The sequence below is a fragment of the Fistularia commersonii genome, chromosome 2 (genome assembly GCF_037954325.1).
Source record: "Fistularia commersonii isolate RoL2024-O1a breed Wild chromosome 2, RoL_Fcom_v1.0, whole genome shotgun sequence".
Taxonomy (NCBI): Eukaryota; Metazoa; Chordata; class Actinopteri; order Syngnathiformes; family Fistulariidae; genus Fistularia; species Fistularia commersonii.
The window spans coordinates 9,763,789-9,776,434 of record NC_141285.1 but is presented as its reverse complement, the minus strand read 5'-3'; the positions used below and the strand labels follow the sequence as shown (position 1 = coordinate 9,776,434).

At 39.4% G+C, this 12,646-nt stretch overlaps 1 protein-coding gene across 4 annotated transcripts in view; it reads right to left on the bottom strand.

Moving 5' to 3' along the window:
* The window catches only part of mymx (myomixer), a 32,578-nt gene that overhangs the window by 17,613 nt on the left and 2,319 nt on the right, over window positions 1-12,646 (bottom strand). For 2 of the 4 annotated variants that reach the window (XM_086166445.1, XM_086166427.1), the window contains 9 exons: window positions 11,808-11,930; window positions 8,656-8,802; window positions 7,956-8,147; window positions 6,842-6,925; window positions 6,457-6,575; window positions 6,238-6,352; window positions 5,771-5,848; window positions 5,540-5,655; window positions 4,225-4,378 (listed from right to left, as the gene is read on the bottom strand). In XM_086166445.1, coding sequence (XP_086022571.1) covers window positions 4,225-4,378; window positions 5,540-5,655; window positions 5,771-5,848; window positions 6,238-6,352; window positions 6,457-6,575; window positions 6,842-6,925; window positions 7,956-8,147; window positions 8,656-8,802; window positions 11,808-11,930 — 1,128 coding nt within the window. Of the gene's footprint in view, window positions 1-4,224; window positions 4,379-5,539; window positions 5,656-5,770; window positions 5,849-6,237; window positions 6,353-6,456; window positions 6,576-6,841; window positions 6,929-7,955; window positions 8,148-8,655; window positions 8,803-11,807; window positions 11,931-12,646 lie in introns of all 4 variants that reach the window. The other 2 variants (XM_086166420.1, XM_086166437.1) reach the window with 1 other exon arrangement.

Genomic DNA, 12,646 nt, shown 5'->3' with positions numbered 1-12,646 from the left:
TCAGATTCACTTTTTTCCTTTATTTATTTTGGATATCAGTTTGCAGCAGCACAGGATTTTTTTTCCTGGGACCTTGACACCTTCAATCACGCATTGTATACCGTGGTTAAATTGGGGGATCGTTTGTCTCACATACCAGAATCAAAATGGACTGGACCTATACATTGCGTTGCGTTGCTATTAGGATGTTCATGATTTGCTATGTGTCTGTTATATATTTGGTTGGAAGTGTTTGAATTACAGTCAGACTGAACACTACGCACTTCATCTTATTCTTACAACTTCCATGTTAGTGAATGATGTTTGACAAGGTCACTTAGTGCTGAGGTCATGTCAGCCGCACAGGTTTCACCAAGTTTCCCCTGAGGCCGACTTTTTGTGGCCACGGTCAAATTGCTGGAATTTTGGCAGCATGAATTGAGGCACAGTTCAACTTCAGTGGGATCACGGTGGATGACACAAGATAATACCATGAGGTCACAGCGCTACATCCACCCTCCACCCACCAGCTTTATGTACTAAAGACAACTGATAGGTTGGCGGAGGAAGCCAACAGGATATTGCAGGCACTCCACCTGTACACTGTACAAACTTTGTTGCCATGGTGGCCCCAGTTTCCACTGGCTGGGTGTGAAACCTTCGCTGAGACTCCTGTTTCTGTTTGTCAAAATCAGTGACTACAGACTGTTTCTGCTACCACCGTTTTGCCGCCAAAGCCCGATGCTACATGCAATCTTGCATTTTCTCGGAAAAGGGAAATGCGGGGCTTGTGCTCAGTAGCAGCTGTGGACACTGGCAACAGAGATGAGTCTGCTGGTGGATGAATGAAGAGTGTACTTCTAGCAACTGCTGAAGAACACCTTGACTGACAGTCACGACCCTAGACTGTATGCAGCTAATGGGATCTGAGCAAACTTTCTGCAACAAGGGTGTATTTTGAATTGGGATAAGTTTTGTTGGGACTTTGTCATGCCTACTGTCACCATTTCAATAATTGGTGAAGATTTTTTTTTTTTCTTACCGCTGCCTGTTAATGTGGTCTCTTCCCAGTCTCAAACCCATGCAGTTAGGCCAATTGGGTCAGTTGGTCTAACTGCACAGGGATGTGTACTGATGGTTGCTCCTGTGAGTTTCCAGCCCTGGTAGTTCCTGCTTTTTAAGCTACCATCACTAAACATCTCAATAGTTGGCCCAACTGTTTTTGCACATGCTAACAGTCCAGATGCTGCCAAACTGGAGATAGGTAAAAATTAGTTTGTTGCAAAGAAATGGTTCATAATTGCTCATCTTCCCCAAAGCGTATGAGCTATGGTTCTGTACACGGTCCTAAAGCCTGAGCCCATCATTTTTTCTACAATGGATTTTGGTGCAGAGTTACCATCAATTGCCGTAGATTCACAGGATACAACCAAAAGCTGCTTTAGAATAACCACAAAAAAAACAAAAGTAAGAAAATTAACATCTCATCGCATAGAACAAACATTGTAGTCCATTTGGTCAGAATGGACTGAATTCTGAAGCATTAAAATTAAATATTTGGGAAATCGAAATGAAAATGCATTTTACATTTTCAGTCAGTAGAGCTTCACAATTTCATAATTGTCAGTCTTATGCTGTGACACCAACATCCCACCAGCAGTGATGATATCAATTCAAATGTATGATTTTATTGTCTGAATGGCTCTTTTCTTTTTAATATTTGATATCATGTTTCATATGTACATGTGTTTTCTTTCATCACACCTGGTGAATTTAGCTGGCCTTGGCTAAGTGTACATTTTTGTTCCATGCAAGAGTATTTTATGTATTCCTATTGAAACTGCCATGATTGTCCTGTAACAATCAACATAACAGATAAACCTCAGTGTTGACTTTGAAAATACTGAAATGCTGAATTACCCAACAGCCAAAAAGCACAACACAGCCATTAATAATAGGATTTTATTGAGTAGTTTTAACATAACCATGTTATTTTCTGACTAGCCCTGTAGAAGAAATGACTCAGAGAACTGGAAGTGTTGCCAAAATTATGAGAGACATAGTAAATTGAAGGGATCTTGCATTATTTACTAGCCTTTTTATAGGTTGAGCTTGAGTTTCATAGAGGCACATGATCAGCCTGTTGTTTAGCTAAATTGCATAACTAACCACTGTGATTCATTTGACAGAGTTGAGAACCATCCCGACAGACTCTCTTGATATTCACTTCTGTCTTCCCTTCATCAGAGTATAAACAAATCCTACAAGACTCTATTCTGTCAAAACGCATAATGAAATACAATTGTACTTGTCTGTACAAAAAGTTAGATTTTAAAGAATCATTCTCTTTTTCAAAATGTTTGTTCATGCTTTGTCCAAACAACTAATATTTCATCATGGTTTCTGTCTGGATAGTGTTGATTCTTATATGTTTTACACTGAGCCTTCTTCTCTTTTGTGTGTCCCTGCAATGTCCTACAAAGTGATGTCAGCCAAGAACTATCACTTTGCGAAGGGCCCATCTGGTCTGCAGCCCCAGCATCTGGCTACAATTAACCAGAGAAACAAATGACAGCTATGTTTAGTTTCAGCAACTAGAGGCCACACTACTGCTAACACTGGCTCCACTACAGCCTGATCACAAACACATACATATAGATTATTATGTATAAACACATTACGCAGCCGTGAAAACTTCAAATGCATTAGAGGGCTAGAAATGTAAAGGAAGTAAGTGCTTATGTCACACACATGTTAAAAGTGCTTTCTGCTAGCACGAATGCAAATATCAAAGAGTCATTGCCAGCCATCAGACCTGTGCTGCAGCATTTGGCTCCCCCCATAAATACCGTAATCAATTCAGTACACTCAAGGGCCAGCGTGAAAGTACTGGAAAGGTATGTGGCAAATTGCTTTTACTGTTTGACTGGTCACTGTGCCCGGCAGTGACCTGAGCCACTGGGCTCCCGTCTTTTATTCAGACTGTCGTATATATCCTCCCGTGAGGAGTTATGAGAGGCGCTCCCACAGAAGCTCCCTCTGAAATAAAGTCAAATGCCTGCTGCTGAGGCATGAGTGAGCTGTGCCTGGTGAGAGAAACAACTGGACACAGTGGCCTTTGTGGCTTCTGTCTTTGGAGGCGAAGCCCCAAATCCATTAAGAGCCTAGAAATAAGAGCAAGGAAATACATTGAACCAGAAAAGAGGGGAGATTGGAAAGAGCGTAGTTTCACTTTTGAGGCATCTGGGCCTTTTTCTTACAGAGAGGCCGAAGGCTCAACAGAGCAAAGGGAGAGGAGCACTGCATCATGGGATCCTGTGATATATAGCCACAGTGCATTTACTGGTAGCTCGATAAAACATTTAATGTAATTACTAAAATAACTAAATATAAATGAAAATTGAAGTTTATGGATATCTCTTCTGAGAACACTTAACAGTAATCCCTTGTGAGTTTATGGGCACCGGCATTGATAGAAGCACTTATGTTGAATAATGAGCTTCTAAGATGGAGAACGTCATATATGAAGAATCCACATACTCTGTGAATTGTCCACTCACCTTGGACTGACCTGCCATGTTTTTTTAATAGCATTAATCCAATGACTGCACTTTTGTAAGAGAGGTTGAAAGACAGGCTATTATTCAAACATTAAGTGAAAGGATATGAAAACTATTAGGATTTTGAGTTGGAGAGAAACACGTATTTGCTCTGGCCCACCATTCAGCAATACCGAGCAGTCGCAACTCAACATTTTTCATGGAAATTTATGGACGTCCTTTGCCAAGGTAAATAACACCTATAAAAAAAAAAGCTTCTCCTGAGACTCCATCAATGCAATATCCTCAGACAGAGGTTCTTCTCAAAAGATAGAGGAAGATGGCAGAAACAAATCAGTCACTGGATCTTAGCCTCACAAGACTATCCAGGACTACCAAATGACTGAGACACCGCATGATGTAAAGTGTAACTAACCAGCTAGTAGGGTGGAAAACGGGCAGTACGTTGGGTGCCAATACAAAACCACTGACTCCAAAAATACTGTTATTTAGGAAAAACGTTCTCAAATTGTAAGCCGGGCATTTTCAACTAAAGGACAAAAGTGCGTCACTTTGTGCAGCCACAGATGCCATAGGACCCAAAGAGGCTGAGCACAACTTTTGCTTGTCATGATGGCGTCGTCTCTTGGTCGAGAGCCACAGTGTGGTGACACTAGAAATAGAACAAAATACCAAAGCTATTTACCGCACTGCCTTTAAGATGATTTTGGCCCTCTTTCGTGTCCTTTCCCATGATCCTTTGTGTCTCTGTTCCCATGTTGCATTGCGGTGGTGTCAGGGGGTCAGCATCTTCCCTGGTGAATGTTGAGCCAGAGGGCGAGAGCGTGGTCCTCTCACTCCTACAGACAAGTGGAGGAGGTTAATGTTTAGCTAATGGCAGGGCTTTAGGAGGCCAAGAAGCAGTCCAATTATGGAACCGCAATTTTCTACCAGTTTGTTTTATTGGGTTTAAATAGCCATGAAACAAAGCTGATAAGATGGATGACATTATGTAATATTTGGAACTAAATATAGTCAATTGGCATGGTACTCTTATTCAGAAAGAACAGTGGACAGAGTAATGTTATGCATTTGTTAGAACTCAACACATTTATGTTTTTCTGACAAAAGACATTTTTATTTCAAAATTATTTATCTTTTTTTCTTCCTTTTTCTACTAATGATCATTTCTTGGCATGTCTAGCGGATTTCTCCTTCATACACATACATCATTGATTTGCTACTTTTTTTTACTCCTTTTTTTTTTTTTTTTTTACTATATTTATTATCTTAATGCTTTTTTTTAAAAAAAAAAAAAAACACTAAAAGGTGCACCTCAGCGGAACCATAGAGGATTCCCTTACTTTGCCTCCTCTCACCCCATGCATGAGGCCCAGTCTGCCATTGTTGCAACTTGTTAAAAATGTACTATTACAATTGATCAGAAGCGAGGAAGCTTTAGAGAGACATATGGTGTAAAAGTCTGGATCGCAATCGTACCGTTCAAAAGTAACAAACATTAATTTGTTTTTCAAATACCATAAAAAATACCAAATATTCTTGTAATCATTGCAATGGTTTTAAGTCTTGTTTTTAACGACAAATATTCGAAGAGACTGAAGGATTTTAAAGAGTGAGAAGAGAACCACCCAGATTTCCAGCTAAGCTAAATAAGCCAATAAATTCTTCATTCCATGTTCATCAGACACATGGTGAAATTCCAATGAAGGACCGAAAAGTTAAATTTTCTAAATTAAAAAGTGGCTGGTGAATGATGCCGCGTCATAATCTGTTTCCAGAAATTCAGACAGAAATGCCTTTTACTTTGCTTATAATTATTCATGGACTCAAAGCCATTCTAAGCAAGGCTAATCAAGACTGAAGAAACTTTATACAAAGCTCGATTTCAGCTGGAAAATGTATTACTGGAAACCTTTAATGTACAAATAACTGAGTGAAATGGTGCCTGTGTGTAGTGGGCCACCATGCTTGTCTGTGGTGCTCTTGCGCTTCTTTCTTACCTAAGAACTGACTGAAGAAGCACCCAACTGTCCTTCACGTCACTCTGCTTCTGTTTCACACCAGCGGCCAGGCCAGGATGAAGATTGGATAGCTGGGACACACTCACATCCAACATCTACCACACACACACACACACACACACACCTTTTGGTTAGGTAAAGAACGCTTCTGCAGCGCGCTTTCAGAATCTGAGTGAATGAACCCCTTGTACTGAAAGATATATTTCCCACCATGATTTGACTTGCAATGTCACGTATTTCCCTCTCTCCCAAGAGGTCCAAGTTTTGTGAGGCACAAAGGCTTTCGCTCTGAAAGAAAAAGATGGAAGTCTAATGTCAGCCACAGTCCTTAATCTAAAGAGAAGAAAACAAAATTAAAGGGATAGACCGAAACAACCTTTTAAGAAATTTACCTGTTTGCTATGATCTTTATGGTAAGACGAGAAGATAGATGTATTTCTCGTCACTGCGCACACTGGATATTTGCTGACTTTTGACAAGGGTAGGCAACTAAATAAATTCCATCAACTGCCATTCATAGCCTTACATTAAAAAGCGGGAGGCAGGTTTAAAACTCCATACTGGAGCACAAAAAAATAGAAAGGCATCTAGTTTCTCGTCTTACTAGAGGAATCATGGCAGACAGGTGAATTTTCCTAAAAGTTGAGGTATCCCTTTAAGCCACCCTGGACTTTTACCATATTACTGATGGCAAACAATGTATTATCAGCCTGCTGGTAGAATGAGGACACCTCGAGTGCAAGCTGAAGATTTTCATGATATTTTTTCAGATGAGACTGGACTTTTAGCCACCTACACACAGCGGAGACCAAAACAAAAAAGTTTAGTGTTCAGTTCCATTTAGAGTAAAAGTGTCTCATGCATCATACCAGTTCATCGTAACGGACAGAGCGTACATTTTATTGATGCTTTTCCTCCTGCTGGAGATGCTTTTTCCATCCGTCTTCCCTTGTTTCTCAAGTTTTAGGGCCAAATGGTTGATCTCCTCATGCAGGTTTCTGTATAGCTTTTCATCCTGCAAAGAAACAGTGGAACATATTCCAGCTATGACTTTAGTTGTCTTTGCTTCACACCCTGGGAGACAATTTACAGCCAGACACTTCTTCATATAAAACATAAACATATGGAAATATGAATATTTTTCACTTGACAGGTTTGTTACAAAAAGTGCATGTGTGTGTGTGTGTGTGTGGGTGGGTGGGTGTGCCTGTGAACATGTACTTCTTTTTTAATCGAGGCACTGTCAGTCCATTTTTGCTCTTTGTACTTTATAACGTTCACCTGTTTCAGATCTACAATTCTTCTGGTCAGCTGCATTTTGTCTGCATTCACCTTCAGGACATTTACCAGAGACTGCTCCTCTTCCTGCTGGCACATATAAAAGTCAATGTTTAATGCCCCTGATTTGTTAGGATTCCATCCATTATTTCTTCCTTACAAGCCCCCGGATTATATCACATTATCCCTGCTAAAATGCGAGACACTGAGCAGAAAAAGCCCAGAGCATGAGGAGAGAAACAATGTGCTGCTAACACACACAGAAAATGATGGAGGCAAATTCTGCAAATAGGGAATACCATTACCCCAAGGAAAAGCTGCTTTACAGACAATATCCTCCTTTATGATTCATCAGCTCCTTTGTGAGGAGAACTGAACACAAGCCTACGTGATGATTTTTGCTAATGACGGCCAGATGTTTACACTGGCTTAATGTACAAAACAAAAATGGTCAGGATATGGAATATCGGCAATTGTTGTCAGTTAACTGCCTGACTAGTCTTAAATCGGTCTGTTTTGGTGGTATTGTGAAAGTTTAATTATCCGTCGGTTAAGATCATGTTTAATAACAGCAATGATAGCATCGGCCCAATGTTCAAACTAATAAAACTATCTGATGAGACGGTTCAGTGTGACAAATAAAATACGGAAAACAATCCTCTGACTGTGTAACAAAAAGAACTGGGACTGCCACTGGGGTTGTCTGTGAAATACATATTCACTATAGTGTGGTCTAAAACAACATCAACATGACAACAACTATTTGTTTTGGACAACAAAACAACTGAGGGAGTCGAAATTGCCTGCGTTGCAAACTGATAGTAACAACATCAACAACATGTGGCAACATTAAACATTTTGACAGGTGATTGTGGACTCAGAACATGGGCCTTTGCAGCTGCTGGGCAGAACCTTCTATAAAAGTGTACACAAAAATATAAATATATACGGCTAACAGGAGAAGGAATTCTTTACAATATTATTGAATATTGTTTTTTATCATATCGATATTTTATAATACAACACAAATAATCCTGACATCTCTAAGTAAGTCTATCGCTTGCACTTGTGGTGTCTGCAGACAGGTAGAAAAATATAGAGTATGTATATATTTTACCTTTTCTTTAATCCATGCCTCTAGCTTGTCCACTTTCTTGTTGAACTCCTGTAAGTTCTTTGCTCCTCCCAGAGCTCTTGTCTGAGCGGCAGCAGTCTGCTTCAGAATCTGCCACTGCTCTCGGAGCTGAGTGAGCTGCTTCTTCACCAGGTCAGAAGTAGGGTTCAGTTTGCAGATCAACTGATCGCCCGTCTACTCAAATGGAATGGAAGAAAAAGAGCATTGTCCATTGTGTAGATAAGTGTAGACGCAGCAACTAGAAAACCTCGCAAAAGTCACCGACTGCATTTGACAAATTCAGTTTGTCAGCATAATTTCTCATGTGCCATCAGCCTCCACAGCTGCTGGAAAATTGCCATCAATTTCTGGAAAAAAAATGTGGCCTTTCTTGGTTGTCAGAGGGAGGTTAATTATCAGCAATGTACCATTTCCAAACATTTTCGCCTGAAGGAGAAAGCATAAACTGGCCTGACAGAGCTGTCTGGAACACTGAGGGCCTGCTTTTCTCTCTGGTCAACTGAAAATGCCTGTGAGACCATGTTATGTGTTATGCAATCTGACAGGCTCTTTTAACACCACTGGCAGTGATTAATGATTGAATTCAGATCTCAGTAAACATTCGTCTTGGGGAGCAGTTTATGCTGAAGTTCCTACTCCGCTCACATGTTAATACTTCTTCTCTGTTTTGTTAGTTTTATACCTGGTTGAGTTGAATCAGGGTGTTCTCAAAGTCTTTGAGGTCCCTCTGAAGCGTCAGTGAGGCGTCCTCGCAGTCCTGCAGGGGGCAGCACTGAGTTTTACAGCCGTCCTTCAGATCTTGCAGTTTGCTTTTGATCCATGCCTCAGCCTACATCGTAAGCAAACACATGTGCATTTCACTGAGAACCGGAGTCGACCATTCATGTCGGTGAATGGATACTTACGACACAGAATTTGTGTTTTCAGTGTGTTCTTAAGTCAAAAAATCAATACACTTTGGAGTAATGGCTCAGGGTGAGTGTGTGATCAACATTCACAGTCCATTTGACAGCAGATGCAAAACTGTATTGTGTGCTCACATGTGAAAAGGCTGACCTTTAACTGCAGCAAATATATTTGGATTCCATTTTTAGAGGGAAATATGATTGCAATCGCTTTGTTTTTGCCGTTTTTTCAGAGGGACTAATATCCAGAGCTTTTACAGGAAAAGCGCATCCACAGCCTAGTGATTGCTTAATGCCTGGCTAGATGGGCTGTAATGCTTGGAACTATTGACTTATAACACATATTGCCAAAGTATAATTTTCCATCATTGCTTTCTCTTTCATTCAGTCCTACAGATAATTTCATGTTCAAGATTTCAATTATCACAAAATTTGCAATCAATTATCAAAAAATAGAATGTAGTTTAAGAGGGAAATCAAAGAAAATGTATGCGATTCTTCAGAGAAAAGATTTTTTAAGAACATTTCAGAGATTAAATTTCAATTAGAGAAATTAGATGTTACCTGTAAATTAAAGTTCACAAGCATCTCCATAAAAGGCTGGTCAAGCTACTTTGTATTTTGTCCCACTATTTGCGTTGTGTGTCTGACGTGGTTTTCCATATTCAAGCAAATAGCATGAAATATACTTATGCTAAACAAAAGGGTTTTGATATCAAGACTATTTTTTCCCTTTATATTTCCCCCCATACATTCTACAAAATGGTATTGTGTTGGCAAAAAGCAGTACAGTTCTGATCGGGAGAGCTACAGTTTCTTCCCTCGCATAAATTCACGTTTGTCAGAAACATTAAGAACTTTGTTCTCCAATGTCATGTAATGCAGATCAGACAGTTCTCTTGGCCAGTGCTTGAAACTGGACTCCAATGCACAATGGCTTTGTCTTGCACTGCCGGCTTTTCTGGCAAATCTTATTTAGACCGAATATCCTGAACCAAACATAAAAAGTCAGAAATTGGTGAAGAGAGCTAGCTTGTTTGCTGCAAAGTGTCCGGTCGACCGCCGAGTTGCGATGCTTCCTCGGTTAAATTGATAAAATCCGTCCCTTCCACTTGTGAAATTGATCCGTAATGACTCATTAGATTTATAATAAATGGAAGTTTATTTTCCATGGGATTGCTATTCTTTACTTAATGGCAGACTATAGTTGAGAAAAAAAAACAGGTCATTATGAAGTTAGATCAACACATTATTTCCCATGGACTATAATGTCACACATTAAACGACAGATTTCAGAATCACTCCCCTGGTTGAAAAAATAAAAAAAATCAAGACCACACATGACATAGCCACTAAACAACTTCACTCTGCAGACTAAAACGTGATGTCACATCTCCTCAGAGAAGCATTAACTTTACAAGCCCCCTGTGGCTGCAGAGGTATTTCTGTGTTGAACAGAAGGAAAAGAGCTTGACAAAACAGGCCTGCCCCTATCTCCTCACACCAGCTCCCATGGCATATAATGACCTCATACAGGAAGTCTATGATTCCCTTGTTTCTTCCTGCTCCCTCTCCACAACAATGGGCTGTTTATCAGAATGTACAGTCGGGCCTTAGTCTCACCTCAAAGAATAGGTGTCTAATAAATGGTGCTCAGATTGTGTCACAGATTTTGATTTTATGCTAACTATCAGTGGCCGTATGAGAAAAAAAAAGAATGACTAAAAGGACTTCATTTTAGCATTTTAACTGAAAATATGAACGAGGGAGCACTTTTTCACACGTCATAAAATGTTGACTATTAAGCCACATTTCTAACGACCCCGTACCATAAACTGGAACAGCAACAACTACAAAAGTGCGAGTTTCTATACTTTTTCTATCACTGAAGTGAGATGGTGAAAGGCAAGATGTTTCGCAGAGCAGTCCTGGAGACAGATGGTGTGTTTTTCTCAGTGCTGACCTGTTTCGCCCCTCTTCCTTAAAACGTTTGGGAACTCTAAAAGCCCCTCACTGAAAAACAAACTTCCACTATGATGTACTGTAATATTATAATAACACATTTTCAACAGCAATTGCAGTCAACCCGTTCCCTGTAAAAGCATGTCCCCAGGAATGAAAAAAAAAAATGAAAAAAGGAAAAACAAGCTTGTACTATTTAAAGTACATTCTCAGACATTCTCAATTTACAGTACATTGTCAAGGTTAAAGAAAAAAAATACAAGCCTTTCCTCTGAAGACAGGCTTCCCAGTGCAAAGGGCTGCAAAGCTTGTTAACATTTAAAGTGCTACAGTGCCATTTTCAACACATATATATATATATATCATACGCTCTCTTTTGTGGACACATCACAAATTAATTTCTTATTACTGGAAATAAAGTTGTAGTTGGTTTTACTCCGCCAAACTCACTTGTACTCTAGGGTGGAAGCAGCTATGAGATAAAACAACCAGTTGTGCTGCTTGGCTGAGTCTCTCCGGGCCATAGGCGTGAAGAGATGGAGCCAAACAATGATCTCATCCCCAAATAATTGCTTCACTTGTGGCAGTTTTCCCTCCTTCTCTCCCCTCAGCTGAACACAGCTCATACAGTTCTTGGGACAAAATAAGACCAAGTACATATTTTGCTCCAGACACAGGGTCACGCAACAGGCATCCTCCATCAAATTTCACTCTCAAGAGTAACTTGTTGCTTGGTGGTGTGACCTGAACATCTGATGAACAGACAAAAAAAGACTTCCTGCTGTTTATGCGACTCTTTTTGAATCTGTGTACTATGTAGTGTACAGGAAAATTCTATATAATCATGTTTATATAACAAAAGAAAGTGATGAACTTGGAACAGGTGGCTAGTAAAGGTGTTTTCAAGGAGAAATATTGATGTTTATGTGACAAAATATTGGCAATTATGTAATCTAATGAATTTTACCTGTAGAACTTCCTTGTTGAAGAGAGAGGTACGGTACGTGAAGCAGTCGCTCTTGGATCCATCAGCCATCAACACCTCATTCTCTGCGCATAGATGACTCTTGTTCCTTTGAATGTCTTTCTCCTGTAATTCATATAACGGAATCTGCTCAAACCCGGACAAAAAAAGCTTTTTTGGGGAGGCAGTGTAATCAAAACATTACCCTCTATAAATTAAAATACCAAAGGATTATTGCTATTGGGAAAACTCAAAATCATATGTTATACTTTTTGAGTTTTTTTTTTTTTTTTGATCTGTTCATATTGAAAAACTATTTCCAAGTAACTAAAAGTCTATTTTCTTTCCATCAGATAAAATTCACGCAGTAAAATCAATCAACTTTCCAATGATATTATTCTCTTTTTAAACAAATCAGTCAGCGAATCAAGAAATTAACTCAAAAATTTAAGAGAAAATATTTTGAAAATCAACATGATGATGGCATAAAGACCGACAGGGAACTTCAAGTAGGGATCTCATTTCTGTAAAGTGCCTTGTAAATTCAGAGGTCAGATTTGTGTTTTCTGCTGGTTTCTTATGTGAAAATATTTAAATCTAGTCTTCAGCTGAATCTGGATGTTTGAATAGCATTTAATGTAAACTCAACATGTTGATGACATGCTACTCATTTTATTTATGTTGAGAATTAGACATATGTCGCGGTGCAATACACAGACATCAAATTGCTGCCCTCGTGACTAAAATATATCGATCACAGGATTTCTCTCTACTAACTCATTAAAAACAGGTGTGAATCAGGCCTTGAGGACCCTCTTCTCGAAAATCTACAGTCAACAGTT